The 22260-nt window shown below is 36.6% G+C and overlaps 3 protein-coding genes across 4 annotated transcripts in view; all 3 read left to right on the top strand.

Annotated features, from left to right (window-relative positions):
- The first annotated feature begins 1811 nt into the window (after window positions 1-1811).
- LOC132698739 (lipase 3-like) lies at window positions 1812-9001 on the top strand. The gene is made up of 8 exons (XM_060664963.1): window positions 1812-1983; window positions 4367-4463; window positions 5986-6320; window positions 7078-7324; window positions 7664-7822; window positions 8044-8128; window positions 8232-8374; window positions 8740-9001. The coding sequence occupies exons 2-8, from the start codon at window positions 4374-4376 to the stop codon at window positions 8926-8928; spliced, it is 1248 nt and encodes a 415-aa protein (XP_060520946.1). The 5' UTR covers window positions 1812-1983; window positions 4367-4373; the 3' UTR covers window positions 8929-9001.
- A 2299-nt stretch (window positions 9002-11300) lies between these two features.
- LOC132698740 (L-lactate dehydrogenase B chain-like) lies at window positions 11301-18874 on the top strand. Its single transcript, XM_060664964.1, has 5 exons — window positions 11301-11465; window positions 11514-11673; window positions 11724-12026; window positions 14095-14336; window positions 18630-18874. Exons 1-5 carry the CDS (start codon window positions 11343-11345, stop codon window positions 18792-18794), a joined length of 993 nt encoding a protein of 330 aa, XP_060520947.1. The 5' UTR covers window positions 11301-11342; the 3' UTR covers window positions 18795-18874.
- Window positions 18875-21333: 2459 nt separating this feature from the next.
- LOC132698737 (bestrophin-4) overlaps window positions 21334-22260 on the top strand; it is a 53948-nt gene continuing 53021 nt past the window's right edge. Inside the window, exon 1 of one of the 2 annotated variants that reach the window (XM_060664962.1) lies at window positions 21334-21597. In XM_060664962.1, coding sequence (XP_060520945.1) covers window positions 21527-21597 — 71 coding nt within the window. In that variant the 5' untranslated portion in view covers window positions 21334-21526. The remainder of the gene's footprint in view (window positions 21598-22260) is intronic. The other variant, XM_060664961.1, reaches the window with a different exon arrangement.

Here is a 22260-nt window from a genome sequence, read left to right as displayed (position 1 = left end):
ACCAGCGGAATTTCACCTGTTTATTTTGGCAGACATTAATGGTACGCCACTGATATAATTGTCCTTACAATCTCAAATCATTTCTAAAGAAACTTAATTTCTTAATTTTTTGAATGCACTTAAAAAAATAAAAACCTTTTTTCTGCATGGTGATAACAATAACATGACAACATGCAGATAATTATTATTTACTACTTACTTAAGTAATCTTAAGGTGAAGTACGTAAACTCTGAGACGCATTTTTCAAATCTTCATAATTATTTTTATCATTGTTGTGGGTTGTGTCTGTTAGAATTATCCAACCTAACCTAACTAACTAACTAACAACCAACAACTAACCAACCTAACGACAACAAAGAACATAAATCGATTTGTATTGATCAGTGGTATGGAAACGAATAAATACATAGTTGTTCTCCTCACCACGGACCAAAAACACAGTAATCTACATTTAGAGAAAACTAGCCAATTATAACTTTGGAAAAACTCGAATGTCAGTATCAAACAATTCAACAATACAAAAAATTTCGTCGTCCAATCTACAAATATATTTGCACAGAATTACAAGTCATTTTAACTATGGCGATGTGACGGATGGTAGAAAAAAGAGGGCACAAAACGTTTGAAGAAACTGGATATCACCCATGGGTTCGTTTTTCTCTGTCACAGATGCCCAGGAAATCACGCAGACAGGTGCGGGAAACCGAAAAATCAGTGAATCGGTAGTATAGCAGCTGTTCCGGGAACGTAATTAAAGATTGAATCGCACTTAAACCATTTACTATTTAAATAACGCTTTATTTTGATATTATGCGACTCACTAATTCGTCGATTGACGGACAGATGGCCGTGCGCCTGTTCATATGTCACTGATATTTCTAATAGGTTCGGCCATAAGAAAACAAATGCAATAATTTATACAATTACTTTTTAGCTGACTAGGTTTTGATATGGTTAGCTGTATTGAAATATCCATTTACAATTAGGTTTAGTCGACTACTGAGCGATTGTTTGTGAAGTTATTGAATTATTTCAGTGGTAAAATATGAAGTGAAATAAATAGTATTTTTCTTGGCTCCTACAGAACCTATTTCTTTTGGGCACTGGATTAGGATGAATTTAAATAAGAATTAATCGTCGATCAGAAGGCCTCGTCGAAGTGTTTACGTACGGATCGGCTAGAACGAGCCACAAAGTAACAAATTAAAGTAACGAATGTGCCGTTCAAAGACAAAAAGATCATTTTAATAGCAAATCATTGAATCATTATAATTTAAACATCATTTGACGTAAATAGCAACCAGTATAGCGGAAAATTTTCCCAAAGTCAAACTTTTTTGACCGTATATTATAGGTTCTTCTTCTTCTTTTTCTATTGGCCAAATCTGCTAGGATCATTCGGCCATTTTTTTGCTGAATGGTGAATTTTCTTTATTACCTGGAAGGGTGCCTTAATTAAAAGGTACAGGACGAATCCATCACCCTCCGAGGGCGGGCAACGAATATAAAAGGAACTAACATATTCAAACAGTGGCACTACTTGGACTTTGACCATCTAACGATATAAACATAAACTAACCAAAACTCAAGACGTTGTAATTATTCTCTTATATTTGCCGGAGTATAGAATGTGATTTTTTTGATGGCGGCACAGTAAATGCCGCGACTAGTCGCATCTCTTTTGAATACCTCGTCATTGCTTCGATGGACGCTATAATTTTAAACCGTGTCGCGACCTTTATACAGGCCGCGGACAATGTTGGTTCGAAATTAAAGTCAATTATGATTATTTTTCCAATTTCGTGTCGAAATTATCGCGACAAGCGTTTAGGCTTGGAGGTTTTTGCATTGTCGGTAACGCTGCCATCTAAGATGAGTTAATTTATACTCGGCAGTGGCTAATGATTCGGTGCAGGCTGGTAGTGAAGATAGTGACGTTGGTCGATGCGATCCTTTCGAATATGAAAACGTTTTGGTGAAAGGTAAAAACCATTGACAATTTGGAACCTACATATTGAAGTTTCGCCATAAAAAAAACCATTGGATCGGGATTCCCCAGACGCTACGCATATATCACATTTTTACAGATAAGTTATATTGTAATGGCGAAGTAGATAATTTATTTTCAGGTTAAACATAATGAAATGGATGATTGTATATTATATTTATAATTCTAGACTCAAAAATCACGAAATTTCATTGAACTTGCATCTTGTACGTGTTTAATCAATTTTCAGTGCCAGTTTAGCCTAATATCAGTACGTATAATTAATGTTCTGCAACGGGACTTTAAATGAAATAAAATATTATTTTTTTAACAATTTGTTTCAGACCTCTAAACATTTACCACGAGGCCTTACAAAAACAGTAACCGAAAAAATATATATATATAATATTCTAGTAAAATTAAATATAATAGTTTGTTAATATAAGTTTATATTCTATTTTTTCTTATAAAGCCTTTAAGGTTATGACACATTTTCTTGGTAGTGCCCTTTAATAGAGTTTGTGGTATTTTATTAAACACTTGAATGCTTCTGTATATTGGCGAGTCTTGTTTCTTTTGGTCCTTATCATTGTTTCTTGTGCTGTAGCTGTAACACTGTCCATTTCCAGTCAGTTGAATATTTGTTTTAATCAGTTTGATTTGAATTAAGTAAATTAATTTTGTTTGTTCTAGTATCTTAAGTTCACATATTTTGAAATAAGGTAGGTTTGTGTAGATTTCTTCATTAGACATATTAAAGTTCACTACAAATATTACTTTTAATGCTTTATTTTGTAGCCTTTGTAACTTATTTAGCGGTGCTATGCTGGTGTTTCCCGAGCATGTTAACAAATATCTCAGGTGTGGCTCTACGAAGCTATTATAAAGCAGCTGTCTTGTTTTTTGGTTGAGTTCATGCGAACATCTTTTTATTGCACCTAACATTGGTACAGTCTATCCCAAGTTATCCCAAGTTAGATTTTCAGAGATTCACTCTTTTGAGTTTTTTTTATATTTAGGTTACAAGGTGCTTTTCCTGTTAGTTTAAAAATCATAGAAACTGTTTTTTGGGCGTCTAAGGAAAGTTTGTTATAGCGCAGCCATTCAAAATGCTGCTGTAAATCTTTATTAACAAGTTCTTCAAGCTGTTCTGCACTATCACTCAAGTAAACTAATGCAGTGTCATCAGCAGATTTGAAATACCTTTTAAGTGTGCATATTTTAGGCTTTGTAGTGGCCCTAATACCGATCCCTCGGCAAAGCCGACGTTTGAAGTAAGTCGTTCACTGCTTTCACTATTTTGTTGTTGTACAGTGCCCTCTGGCTGTAGTGGTAGTACACCCCACGAAATCTCATTTTATTTAATTTATTCATCATTAGCTCTATATTGACAGTATCAAACGCCTTTTGAATATCCAAAAACACTGTTATTACATATTTGTTTTTATCCAATTCATTGGTCATAAATTCCATCAAATCAACAACCGCTCCTTGTGTACTACTTTTACTTTGGAATCCATATTGATGGTTGCCAAATTTAATTTAGCTTCTATAAATGTTATTAAACTTGCCTTAATAATTTTTTCCAGTACCTTGCAGGATATATTATTAGGAAGTTCTACCATTTTTTCTGTCCAATGATATTGATTAGTGCCTGCAGACCTTTTTTTGTCACACCATCGATCCTGGGGGGCACAAATATGTTTTAATGAGTTAATCGTTTCCTTTATTTCTAGGATCGTTGTTGGTTTCAAAAATATGCTAGCCACAACTTCTTCTTCAAAATTGGTATTGGAATGTTGCTTTATTTTGTAGGCTAAAGTTTCTCGAATGTTTGAAAAGAGTATCTTAAATCCTTTAGCTATTTCTTTATCGTCTTTAGCCGGTTGTCCAGTTTCATTAATTATTTGATGTATTTTTTTGGTTTTGTTTTCCTTGGTATTCGTTATTTCGTTTAAAATCTTCCAAATCTTCTTAGAGTTCTCTTTTGCTTCATTAAACTTCTTTTCAGCGTATTGTTTCTGGAGCGTCGTTCTTAAGTTATTTAATTCATTTCTTGCTTTTTTATATTCGTTTTTACAGTGTTCGTTGTTAATTCATTATTTAATTAAAAATAATGAAACCGTAATTTACAATAAATAGATTCCTCCTTGAAGTGCCTCAAGAAATTTTCTAACATATACCGCCAAAACCGACGGAATTCCATATTCTAGTCGTCACTCTTATTAAACTTTTCGTCAAACAAGGGAAAGCAGTTCGTTGGTTGGTTCATTTGGTTGCCTGTGAGCATCTCGTTTGTCGTTTAACAATCCTATCCACGTTCCAAAACAACCTCAAGCAGATGGAACGAGCTTCTCATGCTAGTTTTTGGTTTCCAGTTGAAACATGACCATAACGGAGACAAGCGGTCGGTATAATCTGTTGATTTTTGGGATATTGCTGCCAGGGTTCATCACGGGACAAATCATCAATCTCGTAAGTAATGAATTAGCTATTATTGAACAATTGTTCGAAAAGTTTTAGAGTTGTGTCTTCGTGGTAGCCCACTAAGGGGTTTTATACTAACTACACTCTCTAATAGCATTAAAAGCATTTCTCAATATCTACAGTAAATTAAAATTAAAATTTTTCTTGACGCATTTAGCATTTACAATATAGTTACAACACTTAGAATTGCTAAACTACCAAGTTTACAAGGCGGCGGGTTGATTAAAAACAGTCTTCTTTACTTTACAACTAAAACTACTGAGAGGGTCAGCAAATAAATCAATACGCCAATACGCTGGTTATTTGAGGGCTTGCACATTCGATTCAAAGGCGAGTTAACGCCATAGTTGAAAATCAATGTTAAAAATATAAGAAATATGAAAACCAACAGATGCCAGAAGATTTGGTACATCCATCAAATTATTAAGGATTTTGTACAATGTAGAGATGTCAAAAAATATTCGCCTACTCTCCAAATATGTCAGATTCAAAAGCTTCATAATCTCCTCGTAGTTTATTTCCTCAAACGACATTCCCAATTTCAAACCTATCCCTCTAAGGAACTTACGCTCCACACGCTCTATTTTTTCCTTATGAATTGCATAGTGAGGTTGCCAGACGCAGCTAGCGTACATAAATTGAACGCACAAGTGCACACACAGTACAGCTCCCTATACATCAAAATGTTTTCAAAACCCTTCGAAGTCCGAAAAACAAACCCAGGCAATCGAATAGCTCTGTTAGTCATAAAATCTATGTGATATGTAAATGTGAGCTCCGAATCGAGCCAAACTCCTTTAACTAGGTTCTGTCTCTCGAGCGATCCAGAGTTCAAATTAGTGGATTTTTGCATCTGCTAAAGCTTGCAATTTTGCGAAAGCGAAAAATATTTTGTCATTAATGAAAACATTGAAAAGGAATGTGGAAAGATGTCCCCCTTGTGGGACAGCAGACGTCACAATAGTCTCTGACTAGATGTAATTTTTAGTTAGTGATGTTACTACGAAACCAATTTAGAAGGTCTCCAAAGATTCCAATCCCTGAGAGCTTCTCTACCAGAATGCCACTCTGTCGAAGGCCTTGGAGAAGTCAGTTATATAGCATCTACTTGATACCCTTCTCAAAGGCCCCCAACAGCGAACGCTCATAGCTCAGGAGGTTCGAAACAGTTGACCTTCCCTTGACAAAACCATGCTGTTCGGTTGTAATATGAATATGATATGACTACAGTATGACAGGACACAAAAAGTAATACCTAACCAATCAACCTCTAGGCCTTTGGGGAGTACCCCGGGGTAGCATTTTTTGCTCACTTGTGTTTTTAATTTTTTTTCAACTTTTTCTGAGAAATTCCTGCCAGAAGAGAAGAGTATTTTGAAAGGTGCTCCTCATATAAATATCTTTCCTCAATTGGATTTCTACTTTATCAAACCATCACTTACTTATCCTCGATTTCCTTCCGCTCCCACGCCACATATGTTGAAAGCACTATATCGAAGAAACCTGACAGGAAGAGAGGCTAAAGCAAGCTGGATACCCCGTGGAAACTCACACCGTGGTCACCAAAGACGACTACATACTCTCCCTTTACCGAGTGTCCGACAGTCCGAACTTACTGCCCTCCGTCGAACACCAAATCGGAAATAAAAGCGTCGTCCTCCTGGTCCACGGCATGGGAGGCACCCCGGAACTCTTCTTCATCCTAGGTCGTGACTCGTTGGGATATTACATGGCGGATAGGGGCTTCGACGTGTGGATTTTGTGCACCAGAGGAATCAGCTGTTCCAGCAAACGATTGCATAAACACTACGACTGGGATAGAGATAAGAAGTACTGGGACTTTAGGTGAGAACGCTTCCATATCTCCCTTCTTTCCCGTGTCCCCCACATAAAAGGGATTCCATTTTTTGAAAAGTAACCATCGATTTGGCAAAATATGGTCTAAACTAACCAAAAAAATCTGCTGAGGAACGGTATATTAGTGAAACACTGTATATTTTTGTTTATATAGGGACCGTCGGATGAAATTATTTAATTTACGGACAGACATAATACTAACAAAAACATTTGTTCTTCTTCTTTGCCATTCACAAACAGTTGGACAAGTTGATTATGGCCATTCGCCCATTACCGACGTCCGACGTCGGTTTTCTTATGGTCACAAACGACTTTGACCGATACCAAAAAACGTCCTCACCCCGCTATCATCCGGGCTCATCCGGCCTTTAACCGGCGTGTATGCCGGTAATACTTTTTTAGAACATTCAACAGACACTTCCGAAACGAAAATCACACGATTGAAACCGATGTCAAGCAACGTATTCTGCATCACTTCTACCTCAGATCATATCAATGGAAACCCGGCCAGAGCGACATAACCATAACATAATCGCAATCATAAGCAAAGAATAAAGACGGTCGTAGCACTCTTTAGTCAGTCCTACCAACATGGCATTTTTTATATCAAACATTTATTATATTTTATACTTTGAATGTTATAATTTTGTTTCTTTTTATATAAATTGACTTCTTGCTTTCGTTATTTGCTGCAGTTTTTAAGTTGTTTTTAGATATATCTAAATTAATATCCAGCGTGTTTCAGCTTCCACGATATCGCAACACGCGACCTTCCCTCGCACATAGATTACGTCTTGAACCGCACGTCGCAGTCTTCTTTGTTTTTAATCGGCCATTCGGCCGGAAATACCGTAATCTTCGCGATGGCTGCCGAGCTACCCGAATACAACCGGAAAGTGAAAGTCGCCGCAGCGTACGCCATGTCCGTGATTTTAAGAGGTTACGATTACCCGCTGATGATTTTCACCGCGTCTGCGGTTAAAGTCTTGAAGGTAAACCGGAAACTTGGCATTTTTTCACTACAACGGAACAAATTTTTCTACTGCTTGTTGGTCAACGTCAAATTTTTGGTGTTTTTTGTTAATGAAAATCTACCTTTATAAGCGTGAACCAGTGGTGGGGAAACTTTTTTTAAGACGGGCCATTTGCAATAACTGGCATAGAATAATTGTGCCTGTGTTCCGTGTTCTGTGGTTTTGTACTTAGATAATAGAAAACATGCTGAACAAATGTCATGTGTTTTATTATATTTATCAAAAACAAGTTCGAAGTATTAAATTCCAACTATTAGTAACTCATCAAACATGTATATTATTATTATTATTTTTTAGGGACTTTATAGAATTCTCGGCATAGTAGAGTTTATTCCATACGTGCAGTATTTAAGGCCGTTCCTCAGCATCGCCTGTGCCCATCCCGAATATCGGAAGATCTGCATTGGTGCAGTTTCTATCGTCGGCAGTCAAAAGTCGATGCTCATGGACTTCCAGGTGGGTATCGCACAACTACGGGCGTTTCTTCTTCTTCTTTTCTTCAACCATCAAGATAACCTCAAAATATGTATTGGTTAGATAATAAATACCCAATTAGGTATATACGTAAGGGCGTACAGCGATCCCAAATTATTTTGCCATTCCAGAGTGAAACAATAAAAAAGAGGTGCTATTTGTATTATTTGGACAGACGCTATTAATGAATTAATTCCTTTTAGGCAACTCTGCCCCTGGTGATTTCCCATTCGGGGCTCCGATTGGCTAGTAAACAGATTTTTCATTATCTGGAACTGATTGAAGCAGGTAAAAGCTAAACGCGTGGTAGTTGATGAATAAAAGTGTCATTTCGCTTTGTTTCTGCTACTGACTACGTCACTTTAAACTTAAACTCGCTTTTCTCTTTTAGGTGCCTTTAAAAAATACGATTACGGTCCTAAAAAAAACTCGAAAATTTACGGGCAAACTGACCCACCACATTATAACCTATCGCGGGTTACCATGGCTGTTGCGAGTTTTAGAGCAGTGAGCGACAGTATTTGCACAAAAAAGGTAAGAATGTGATAAGAGAACTCCTCTCCCTGTCCCGTTTGAATACAATAAGAATGAGACCAATTAATGGTTCCTTCACAAGCACGAAGGCGCTTTTTAAATTCTGAAAGTTATTTTTGTTAATGTAATGGATTAATTTTTTGTAATTATTTAAAATTTCTATTCCTTTTTCGCATTTGATGATGTTAGATAAAGATTATGTATGTTTACTAAACGTTTTGAAAATAAATTTCTTTATTTAAAATATCTTGAACACTAAACTCCTATTTTTTGAGAAACTTTAATTACGCAATTTTTCTCCCACTCCTTTTATTTTCCACACACCAAATCCTATACGATAACTTCGGTATTCTTCGGCTTTTTAGGACATCCAGGACGCCATGGATCGCATGCCCAACGTTATTTTCGATTACGTGGTACCTTACGAAAGGTTCACTCATACCGATTTTATTTTCACTAGTAACGCGTCGCGACTAGTGTACGAGCCGACTTACAGGTTGTTTAAATTCTTCGACGAAGGAAAAGTGCCGCCAAGAAGGAAGAAACGCAATTAACTATCGCGTTCCATGGACACGAGAGTACGCTGTATATAAATTAATGAAATTCGTTATTTACTGAAACAAATAAATAAAATGTTATAAATATCGGTTACTTACTTACCCCTGCCGCTCACACCAAAATGTCCCCTTGCCATAATTCTATTATATGTTATACAAAAAATGTCAATGACATATTTTTTTGTTGACCAAAACTTAATCTATTTTAAAGAAACTAGAGGGGATGGAGGCAAAAATTATATACAAAAGTTAATTGGGGTATTACAAACCTTCAATTTATTTTAATGTTGTATATACAGGGTGTTTAATTCCTCGTGTGCGAATATCAACTCTCTTATTTTAAATGAAACACCTAGTGTATTACTGCATTTTTAAATTCTCTACAAAATTTTAGATATATTTTGTGTATAATGTCCTATATCTAAGCCTAAATGTTTTATCTTTTTTTATATCTGCCAATTTCTTCTTTTGTTGTAGACAAAGGACTCGAATAATAATAATAATAAAATTAAATTAAAAAATTACCAAAAAACTTTTTTTTTTTTGTAAATGGAAACTACCTATTTTTATAATCTTGTCATATTTAGCATAAAAAATTAAAGCACTTTATATAATTTATATAATTATAATTATATACAATTTTATATATGATTAATATTTTTACTTTTTCAAATATTTCCTTTTAACCATTTCTCAATCACAAGTAATATGCTGTTGCCACATAAGTTCAGTTAGTGTAAGGTGGCTATGACGGCGTTTGAACAAAACAATTGCTAAAGTGTTTCAGATTTGACGATAATCTTAAAGATCCAAACATTAACATTTTCATTAAAAAAAAAAAAGTTTTTTGTTAGGTTTTTTAATTTCATTTTAGTCTTACTTTTCGCGTACCTTGTATTAATATGTATAAAAATTTCTTATGAAATCCGTTATTCGAGTCCTTTTTCTACAACAAAACTTACTCAAATGAAACAATAAATGCTTCCGAATGAAGATATTTTACGTCTCGTAAAATCGTTTTTCGCATAAAACATTAAAAATGTTAAAAGCGGTTAGACTTAGTTATAGGACATTATACATTCTAGACCTAAATACGTCTACAATTTTACATAGAATTCAAAAATGAAGTAAAGTGTTTCATTTAAAATAAGAAAGTTGATACAAGCCCACGAAAAATGAAACACTCTGTATATACAACATTAAAATAAATTGAAGGTTTGTAATACCCCCATTAACTGTATTTAACTTGTGGCTTATCCCTTATAGTTTCTGAGATAAGGTAGATAAACGACCCGCAATATACATCGAACTCAATAAGCACGTGATTTTCCACCATCATCATAGGTGACACACTATCTACCTGAAAAAGGAGAAAATTTAAAATTAAAATTAACTAATTTTTTTCCCCCAAAGAAAATTATATTTTTAGTTAGTATATATATTTTTTTAAAATGTATGTAAGAACCACCCCCCACCCCCCAAAAACAAAGTATTAATTTTTTAATTTTAATTTTAATTATTGAAAATCTTTATGTTGCCAAAAAATATTGCATGAAAATAGGCCTTTACTGTCAAATTGAAAAGTCATATTTGTTCTAGAAGGAGATCTTACCGATGGAGATTAGCATCTAAGATTACTTTCATGAGAGTACTACCAGGGTCAAATCCAGCCTTTACTTAAAAGGCGAATGTAGGGATTTTTTAATCTGTTTTTTAAATATATAAGATACCAGTCTCCTTCTTTTTCTTATTTTTTATAAAGTGCAGATACATAAAATCTGTCTTTCTCAATACTAAAATATTTTCAGATGACCGTAAGAAGGTATCATCACAAACATCAAAAGAATGTGAGAATGCAATAGCTGCATAGGCTGTTCGAAATAACCTAATAAGTAAGGTCCACTGGTATATCCAATATCCTCACAGTCGGATATGATAACGACATATCAACTAGTATAACTGGATATCCTTAGTATGTCCTAACAAACATCCTACGGACATACGTATCTGATATACTGTGGACGTTCCAATTAGTAACATCATATATCCTTGAGACTCTTAATGATGTCCCTTAGCTGAAACAATATGGTCCTATTATATAGGCTATGTGCCGTCAGATATCCCGAGGACGTTTTACGGACGTCTTTGTGCTATTTGGGCTGATTTTTATTGAATTACCTCTACCACCACCTGAGGCAGGCGAGGCTTATGATGGAGGGGCCCCGCCCTCCCACGGGACATTGCAGGCTTAGGAGGCACCTTTGCTTGCTAGGTATTGGAGACGACCCTTAGTGCAGGTGGTGCTTGGTCGCAGGCGGTACCGATACCAATACCAATACCACCACCTTTCGTGGTTTGACAATACGTCAGAGCCATCAGAAACTTCAAAATCGTACAGTTCCCGCCTCAGCATGGCCACGAAGCAGATGCTTTTCTCCTCCATCGGAGACCAACTCCCAAGCAACACCGACAAGATCACGGTGGTGGGGGTGGGAGACGTGGGCATGGCCACCGCCTTCAGCGTCCTGGCCCAGGTATTCCAGGTAGTAGACTCGCGCAAAACCGAACCCTTCGAATTCCAGGGCATTTCGAGCGACGTGGCCCTCATAGACGTCAACCAGCAGAAAATGGAAGGTGAAATGAAGGACCTCCAGCACGGCTGCATGTTCCTGAACGCGAAAATCAGCGCCGGTCCAGACTACAGCGTCACTGCCAACTCAAAAATATGCATCATAACAGCAGGTACTTCTCGACAGCCCCCTTGCTCGCGTTTGGTAATCGTCAGGTTCAAGGTTTACGTCAGAGGGAGGGCGAATCGAGGCTGAACCTGGTCCAACGCAACACGGAAGTGCTGAAGACGATAGTTCCCAACTTGGTGAAGTACTCGCCAGAGACGGTACTCATCGTTGTGAGCAATCCAGTCGATATACTGACCTGGGTGGCTTGGAAGCTGAGCGGTCTTCCGAAGAGCAAAGTTATAGGCTCCGGCTGCAACCTGGACACTTCCAGGTTTCGGTACTTTATCGGGGAAAGGCTCGGAGTGTCGCCGGAGAGCGTAGACGCTTACATTATCGGCGAACATGGCGACTCTAGTGGTGAGGCCAAAGAACCACAGAATGGTTAAATACAATCGAAACTCTATATAGCGAAATTGAAGGGACTTCAATAAAGAGTTATAGGCACTTGAAAAATAGCAATACGCATAAGTGTTCTATTTATTTTATATACATATTTTAACATGTGCTTAGGAACGTTTTATATAAATATTTAAGAACTACATTTAATGTTTCAAATAATCGATCATTTTCTTTTGAATTTTTTTAGTATGTCAATACGCATCTCGTATTTTGGCTTGTATTTTCACCATTTCTTTGAGAGGGACATCTTCCCCATGATTCACAAAAATTTTCTCTTGCAGCTTAACTGAGTATAGAGCTTGTTGAATGGTTGGTGGTGGTCCCAGATCAACTTCTTTATCTTCTTCTTCCTCTTGGTGCTCTTCCTCACCCTTTCTTGTTTGTTTTAATATGGCTGTAGGCAAATCCTGATCTATCACCATAAAATCTTGCAAATTCTCAAAAGTAATTGTTGTTTAAAACTGCTTTATCCACTCGCTTAGTGGTTGATCATCTTCCAAGTCCTCTTCGCATTTTGTCTCGGTAATAAGTCCTGCACGACGATGGGAGTGTTGAATTGGTTCCGCTGTCACCTCTTTCCAAGGTTTACTAATCAAGTTGACTGCATCTAGAAGATTAATGGAAAATATGTCTTCGGACTCGATCATTTCCATTCAAATGTTTTTCCTGTATTGACTCTTAAGACTTTTTAGTACACTCTGGTCCAGCGACTGTAATACACTTGTTGTTTTGGATGGAAGAAGTGCCAGTTAAATATTCCGTAGATTTGGAATATGGGGATGTGCAGGGCAGTTATCTAAGAGAAGTAATATTTTTCTCCCCTTTAATTCTGCATCCCATGTTCCATGTTTGCCTTGTAAGTGTTCTTAAAACATCGTGGGTTAGTTGATTTCAGAAAGTTCTTCAGAAAGTTTTCCACCCACATACTTCGCTTCAAATTTTAAGAGTTTTATCTGGAGTCATTTTGTAAAAAATACCAGTTTCGTCAGTATTAAAAATGTCGTCAGCAGGGTACTATTCTGCTAGTTTTGGCCACGTCTTCTCCAGCCAATCGTTAGTGACATTTCTGTCGACATCACGGGCTTCGCCACTTATCTGTCCATAATTTATACCATGTCTCTGTTTGAACCGCCCCAACCACCTTTCCGAAGCCGTCAAATCGATAATGCCAAGCTGTTCAGCAAACTTTTCTGCTTTTAGTTTTACGATAGCTCCATAGAGTGGTACATTTTTAACATTGTACATTTGCAACATGGCACGATCCAAATCTTCAAATTTTTCTTTCTTAGTTTTTACTAGAACTGCCTGCCGTTTCAACCTGAATGATTTCTTTTTGCACCTCCAAATCGAGGATACAGTCGACGGTGTAAGTCCGTATCGACGTTCCACATCTCTTTATAGAGAGTCATACAGAGTGGAGTGCATAGCTTTGTATGGAGACCTAATAGTACAAAAAATTTCGTTATAAGGAGTTTTCACTGTAATTGGAAATAAGATTTTTTGAAAATGTACGGGGTGCGTCGGCAATTTGCCAAAGAAAAAAAAATTAATCTTGCAATACTTCTACATAATTATATAGTTTGTTTAGACAGCTATAACTTTTATATTAAACGTTTTTAAACATTGTACAGGGATATTTCGTGTCATAGTATAAAACCTGGTAGATGTCTTAAATTTACGCCTGACTTCAGATTTAAGTAAAAGTTTTTTGATTATTTTTACTTTTACAAAAATACTATTTTCTTTTTCAAAACCATTAGGGAGTAAAACTTTTATTTCAAGCACTTCTCCAGTTATATACAGGGTTTTTCAATTATTAACTAAAATTTTAGCATGTACGGTTTTCACTCAGTCTAGACGAGATGACGTTATTACGAATTAGGGCGTACCGCATAGTATCAGAAAAAAGTTATTTTAAAATTATAAATCCATAATAATATACAATAAGTCTGAACGGTTTTTGCGAATTTAATAAAAAAACAAGTTGTCCTATGAATTACGCTCTTAAAACGTGGCAACGTTGCAGTTGCCGTGTGGTCGTCGGCGACTGTGGGCGGGGTCCGTTTGAGGGACATAAACCCGACCGTAGGAACGGATAGCGACTGCGAAAACTGGAAGGAACTCCATAAGATGGTCGTCGACGCGGCCTACGACGTCATCAAGCTCAAGGGCTTCACCAATTGGGCCATAGGGCTGAGCGCCGCGTCGATCGCCAGGAGTATCCTGAGGAATTCCGATAAAATCCATCCCATATCGACATACGTCAAGGTGGGCCATGGTTTACCCTTATATACGAACTCAGGCGAAGGCGAGGTCATAATGTAAATGCACGTTCAACCGTTAAATCTATGGAGTAATTACTGTCATCTATAATTTTCGCTGTTTAAGATTTAATTTCCAAGGAAACATATATCGCTTGAAACCCTAGGTTTTGTAACGGCTGCCATCTAGCGGCGCCCGCCCGAAAGTGGGAAAAGTTGGTTTCTGCGGTGCGCGATTTCTAAGGGAAGCAGACCTAACATCCCCGAATTCAGTTGAATATTTGAAAGACAGTGCTCGAAATATTTTGCGGTGTAATTTCCCTGGAAACTGGGCATAGTGTTAGGAACGAGTCGATAAACTTTGGAACATTTAATAGAATGTTTGACGAAATCATGGAACCATTTGACGAGTACAGGGGAAAAAAGATGAGGATTCAAAAAACTTAATTCTGAGTAATTGTGATTTTTGTTTAGGAAGACTACTCTAGAACATGGTAAACAAAACTAGGATTTACAAAAAAAACTTGGCAATAAAGATGAAGGTTCATAATCTATTATTGTAATCTTATCAATGTGGTATTGCTGCTCGTTTTGAGAACAGAATTTCTTTAGATGCTGTAGGTGTTGAAATTTAGCTTTAGATGCAGGTATTGGCCCGTCATAAGCTAAAGTTGGAAGCAAAAAACACTCTTCAGGTAGCTAAAGTCTTTTTATTTTTTGTTTTATGACAACATTTTCAAGTTCTCGATCATTCTAACTTTCCCTATCTCATTATCCGAGGGCGATTTTCGGTTACAGTTAATTCTTTGACCGGACCTGAAAGAAAAGTACACTTGGGCGCTAGGAATTTGGCCCAACTCTTACAAATGGACTGATCTCCACAAGCAATAACTTTAAAAGGGATTTGATTTTGTTCGGCAATCCCTTAAAACTGCTTTCCATTGTTGAGGCAGTTCAACATATGTCTTCTGCTTCACAAAACCCATATTTCTATCGAATTCTAGATACACGAACAGGAAAAAGGATTTTGTATGTGTTTTAAGTCTTTTAACAAAATGCACAATATAATTAATGTAACATTGTAAACACATGAATCACAAACTATGGGAAGCTTCTTGACATCAAAATCCAGATGGTTAGAAATGCAATCCCATAGTAGTGAAGAAACATTATCAGCACCCTTTTTTCCTGAAACTTCAGTATAAGTACAGAGGTCATGATAAACATGTAGAACGAAATTTGTCTACTATAATACGTGTCATTAGTCGTAATATTCGGCAGAAGAAGATTTTTTTGAAAATTCATTACAGTAGTTTCCTTCGTTTTATCTTTTTGAGCCTCAAGCCTATCAGCCTTCTTACGTTTATAAAAGGTGTCTACTTTTTTTTAAAGTACTTCTTTTTAAAGTTTCAAGGTTCGCAGTTCTGTGTGTAACTGCAGAGCATTGTGATCATCTGCACTTTGACTATTTTTTTTTCAATGTCGTCAATTTTTACTTTCAATCGACTCATGACATGTACTACATCGCATCGTGTGTATCCAAAAGCAATATTAAACTTGGTGTTGAATATTTCTCTATATTTTTCATACTCAGCTAATCAGGTAAATAAACCTTTGTTGTTTTAGCCAAGCCATAGAGTGACATCTAATGAGCGAATCAGTTACTTCTCTAGACAGTCGGTTAGGTCTTTCCTCATATGGCGATGAACCCTTTGATCTCTATCCGCTTTGTATAGTTTGTAGCCTTTTTGCAGTTAAAAAACCTTTATAGCACACTGAGATTTCACAAAGTTCGTCGAAAATTAATAAAAATCAGCTTCTTCTTCAGATTTCCTGGGACGATGGCGTGTTACAGGTTTGCACGTTATTAAACCACTCAGATAAAGGGATTGTTCATAACTTTTTCTTATTTCGTGTGTAATACAACGTGTGTTGAATCGTGTGCGAATTATGCAAAATATGTGCGAGTCTAGTGAATCTCAGGAGATGCTCCCCCCACTATTCTATTGAGACTAAGGAAGTTATAAACAATGTTTATTTGACTCTCATTGAACGTGGTGCCAGCAAGCAAGCATCTTTTGAAGAAACGGCCACATTGACGACAATTAAAACTTCAACTGTATGGAAAATTTTGAATAATCCCATTTTAGCGAGGAAAAAAGAAGCGACGCTGACATTTTGTCGAGTGTAGATAAAAGTGATCAAGATATAATACGGCGTAAAATTTACCAGTTATACGAGGAACAAAGCGTGCCTAATTAGATATCTTAATTACTTGAAAAAGATGAAACCGGTGTTAAATGTGGCATAACTACCTTATGGAAATGTATTCAACACATGGGTTTTAGAATTAAAAAAATTGACAAAAGGCAAATTTTAATGGAATCTTTTAGGATTCGGAAATGGCGACTGGAATATCTAGAAAAAATTAGGATTTACAGAGAACAACAAACGTCAATTATTTACTTGGATGAAACCTGGTTCGACACTTATGGTACCCCAGAAAAGGGTTGGGTTGACTCAACTGATGAGTGTAAAACAAACGCGCCATCAAAAAGAAGTAAAAGAATAACTATTTTGCATACTGGCTCTAAAGATGGTTGGATTCCAAATGGACTTTTCTGCTAAAAATATTAAAGATTCTTCTCTGGATTAGCATGAAAACACCACCGCTGATTTATTTGACAGTTGGTTTAAAAACAAACTAGTTCCAAACATTCCTCCTATTAGCGTAATTGTAATGGACAATGCAAATTATGACAGTTGACTAAAACGCCTTCCTCATGTGACACACAAGCAACAATCCAAAACTACATGTGTAATAACGATATTTATGTTCACGAAGATTATACCAAAAGGCAATTAATTGAGGTTCTACAAAGCTTGAACCTACAAAAGGAATAGGTCTGTGATAATTATGCAAAAACTCTGAAATCTGCCATTCGTCGTAACAATGTTTTTCCCCGTGTTAGCTCCAATGTCCTCAAACTTATAGAAACCGAAGTTTTTAACATCCCTCCGCAAAGTTGAGCAAATTCTGTTAAACATATAGAAAAAGCAGAACAATCGTTTATCCATATTACAAATAATATAGAACAAATAATAATGAGAACAGGCGATGATAGCGATAGTGATACTGATATATTATGTGAATAATTTTAAGTAATTTAAGTACGTAATAACAATAATTTGTAATTTTATTTTAGATTTAAACATAAATACATACATAAATAAATAAATATTGTTTAGTATCTTTCCTAACAAAACCCCAAATAATAAAATTCTAAGCAAAGTACGGTCATGTTCAGCCATATTTCATTCTTACAGCTTGCCCGGGTCTTTCCTTTCCTTCAGTTAGTCACTTTCTTATATCTATGAACAGATATTACCTTTTTTGCCCACTGCTGTACAATCTAAATTCTGTTTATCTCAGCACTGTCATCTTTCTAGCCATTTCTTATAGGTGAGTAGTATTCTATAGCCCATATATTATACGAAATAACTGTTAGCCTTATTTGGGCAAAAATTGCATCTTTTTCCCCCCTGTACTCTTAATTAATTTTTTTAATTTAAGCTACGGTTGAGTAATGGAAAAGTGAACTTGTACTATTTTTTTTTATATGTCCATTTCTTCTTAAAGCTAATAAATGTCTTTTGTTAACGCAAAAAAAGGAAGGTTACGGACAAATGAAAAAAAAGCAAAATTACGGTTAATTTTCTTATTTTGTCAACTTTGTCAGAAATAATTATAAACAAAGTATTAAATTAATATAAACTTTTATCGCACCATCTTATTTAGTGGGTATACAAGAAATATCCCACAAAACGAAAAATTCGTATGGAGTTATTATTGAAATATTTTTTTAAATTTAATTTAATAGTCTAGTTTATTTGTAAATTAGCTTCAATGAAAGATTCCAACGGCAATCAGTTTTTCGAAGTGTTTAGATTATACCTACCGTAATTATTTTACATTTTCAAAATCTACTTTATATGCCTTAATTCTTTTTTGCAGCTTACCAACTTTAAATTAAAATGGGAACTTTTGTTTAGTAAATTTAAGGATCTTTTATTCAAAATCCAAAAAAATATTGGTTTACCAGCTATAGGCAAGCAACTAAACACTACTTTTTACCGTTTTCAATTCTTTACAACTTTTGAAATTTTTAATGTGCCAGTCCACTTTTTTCGCACTGCTATCTAGACGTAATACCGAATCGAATATGCCAATACATCATTTTACTAATAGTATGTTTAATTAACGTCATTTTAAACTAATTAAAAGTTTTAAATTGCCTAGGGGATTTGCGGGATCGATCACGAAGTGTTTCTGTCACTCCCGGCTACCTTGGGACGTGACGGCGTGTCCCAAGTGACGAATCTGGCGTTGTCCGACGACGAACAGTGTCGCCTGAAGATATCGGCAGCGAATATGGCCGAAATAATGGCCGGGGTCGAGTTTTGAATGCGCGGCGGATGCGGCGGGCCGACTCGTACGTCGGGTTGCGCGCCGATCTGGCTTTGTTTAGGCAAAATAAATATCCATATCCAAACAATGACGTTTTTTAATGATTCGCACGGCATGTGCTTATATTAACAAATAAACAAATTAATAAAACGCGCACGGTCGTTGTAATTACCCCAAACGAAACATGCAATCGAGAATTCTCACGATTCTCTCCCAATCTTGAATCTGTTCGGTCATGCATGAATTAAAAAAAGATTGCATATTGCATATATATTACATACCAAGGCCACTCAATATCCATCCTTCGCGATCCTCTTGAATAATTTGTTACGGTTTACAGGAAATGAAAATGGGACCGCCCGATTGATTTCTAATTGGGGGTCTTAATTCACGTTTTTTAAAGCGTCTCTTCAGACTGTATCGGCTGCATTTTTTTTTCATTTAAATAAAGACCGCGAGAGGTGCCGCACGTTTGGTTGCGTACATTTCGGCCATCTATGGCTTCTTCGGCGAGAGTTTCGTTTTCGTGGCGGATGCGCCGGACAGCGTACTAGCGTTTAACGAATATTGCGGACACGGCCAAAGGCAAATGAATATTTATATCTAAACAATAAGGTTTTTTAATGGTTCGCACGGAAACGGCCTCCGGGGTATCCTTATATTGCAAAATTGCAGATTAATTTAATAAAACGGCCGTGATCCTTGTAATTATTACAAACTCACCGCAAATTGCGCGAGTAGTGGGCGATTGTTGGTGTATCGATTCCCGTGACATCCGGAATCTGTACGGACATTTACCAATTGAAAAAATGAAATTTGCAGGTTTAATACGACCAAAAATATAGTACATTTATTGCTTTGACGTTTTACGTATTTTAGTGTAGACCTTCGCAGGACCGTGCATTAAGTAGGTCTTGCCTGAGATGGACCGTAACGAATATTTGTATAAACATGAAATTTAGGACGGTCCTGGAATGGTTACGGGTAAGGGTCTGCTCGGCATGGTGTTCTGCGGTTTTCGAGTAATGAACAGTAGGAAAAGTTAATCAAGGGGTCGGTTGTAAAAGCACTATGTTTCTGGTCGAAGTATACCAGTTTCTAGCGCCGCATCTGAAAAACGACGTTAGCGATGGCGTTCTGATTTAACTATTTGGCGAGGTTACTAAAATATTCTGCAGTTAAAATTGCTAAAAACGGTGTTCTTACCTACGAATTCGACTTCCCGTTCCTTTTCAATTATTTAATGACTTAATGACGTCTTGAAAATGACGGCTAAATTTTGGTAAATACAAAAAATTGTAGATATGTAGATAGACCCATAATATACACACCCTGTACATAAACCAAAAAATGCCCGAAGTAAGTAGCCATGGATATCCCAGTTTTTCTGGTATATGAATTTTTTCAATTATGGTTTTCGAGAAAATACTTGCTTCGTGAAAGTAACAATACTGTAAAAGTAACAATGCTTTTTGTCCTAGAGGGACGCATTGTTCTTCCATCGTGCTCATGCGGACCACTATGGGAGTTTCGCAAAATTGATGTAATTTTATTGAGCATACACCCAGTATAAAGGGTCTTTCAAGTCTCGCCGAACTTCAAAGATACGACAAAGTTTGGTAAATATTACAATTTTTACAAATAATAGCCATTTTCAATGATACTTTTCCAAATATTTCGCCCACCCTGTACGATAAATAACATAGTCTACGATACTGTTCAAATAAAATTATCCCATCCTTAACGGTTTTTCATTAATTTACTCACAAAAACGGAAATTTTTAGATTTTTTTGCCCATAAACGATACACCATGGGTATAATTCAAACACTGTTCTAAATAGGGGTAATAGCCCTGGATCTCCCATTTCCCCTGGTATATCAATTTTTCCCATAGAGCAAATGGTTTTGGCAAAATAGTTGTTTTCTGAAACTATGTACTATATCGTAATAGTAAATGACGTCATCGCTTCGAGGTTGATGTGCATGTGATGGACGAAAACCGTGAATTCAAAAATTGAAGCTCTTGATGCATTATACAATCCCAATACCAATTGGCCATATTTTTTGGAAATTTTGATTTACCGCCAATAACAACAAAACAATTTTCAGGGTCTTTAAGATTTTTGTCTATACTTGAAAAACCCTGTGCATAATCGAGAAAATGCTTGAAATAGAAGTTACAGTACCCAATCTTCCGCGTCTCCTGGTTCACAAATTTTGCCGATGATCGGGTTAATGGTTTTTCGAGAAATCCATTTCTGTTTTGAACCCAAAATAATAAATACTAGCTTCGATTAAGTCCTATTTCAACAGTTGAAATGTGGTTGTTGACTATGTTGTTGTTTGGCTTCATCCACAAGTTTTAAGGCAAATAATGGCCTCGGGCATGTCTGGTTGCCTACTTCACGATGATTTCATCAGGAATGCGGACAACCTTTAGTACCCAGACATTTGCCCAGCTAAACATGGGTGACTTTATCGCCCGGCGTAAACTTCCTGCACTTCTCTCCTTTCCACACCCGTACGTCGCGCACCTTGCACCACAAAGAAGTGCAACAACGAGTCCCTACTCCGGCGATTGGCGAAACGGTACGACCAAAGTCAGTCGGCAACGGTCGATCGCGATGGGTGCCGCGTTTTGAAAAATCGCGTCGCGAGAAAGTCGAGCTGAACAGCGAGTTTACGCGGTGAAAGGGCTTCGACGGCCCTCACGTACGGTGTGATCACTATGACCGTATCGTACGGTGGAAGAGTACCGAACGGCAGCACTTTCGGCTGCTTCTGGAAGGTGCTGGGGATGTAAGTGCGCTTTGTCTCGCTGCGAAACACCTCAGGCAGCGGTTGCGACCTATTTTCCCGGTATTCGGGGGTTTCTGGGCGACCAAAACGATCGGTCACGTGTCGGTCGAAATACCTTCGTTCTACTTCATTAGGGACTTCAACTAACCATCAAAAAGCTAGTCCATCGGAAAGGGTTTCTTAAAACGTGTCCATTAAATACGGCTTCGCCAGACATAAACGTAAACGTCAATAAAAAGCATCTGGATCGTTATCTAGATTGACACCTAATGAAACGTTTCAATATCTAAACTTAACCGTTCCAGACACCCAGCACTAATTAGAGGTTAATTAATTAATTTATTATTTATTTTATTTATTTATTTACAACAGCAAGCGGTTAACCCGATGAGGCTGAATCCTTGTTAAAAAAACATATAATATATGTATGTATGTAGTGTATCTTCAATAATATCACAGAGAAAGAAAAAGATTTTACTAAAGAGAAAAAGGAAGAAAAAACAGTTATTGATTGTAATGAGTATCTACTCTTATTAAATGGTGCAATTCTCTGTCTAATTTGTTTTTGAAAGAATTAGTACTTGTTGGATGACAGCGAGTGATAGGTATACACCACTCTGTGGCGCAGGAAGTTTTTTCTCTGCAGTGTGGCAGTCTTTTCTT

The sequence above is a fragment of the Cylas formicarius genome, unplaced genomic scaffold (genome assembly GCF_029955315.1).
Source record: "Cylas formicarius isolate icCylForm1 unplaced genomic scaffold, icCylForm1.1 PGA_scaffold_2__14_contigs__length_35257938, whole genome shotgun sequence".
NCBI classification, from domain to species: domain Eukaryota; kingdom Metazoa; phylum Arthropoda; class Insecta; order Coleoptera; family Brentidae; genus Cylas; species Cylas formicarius.
Note: the sequence above shows the minus strand (reverse complement) of the source record. Positions and strands in the feature narration are given on the sequence as shown.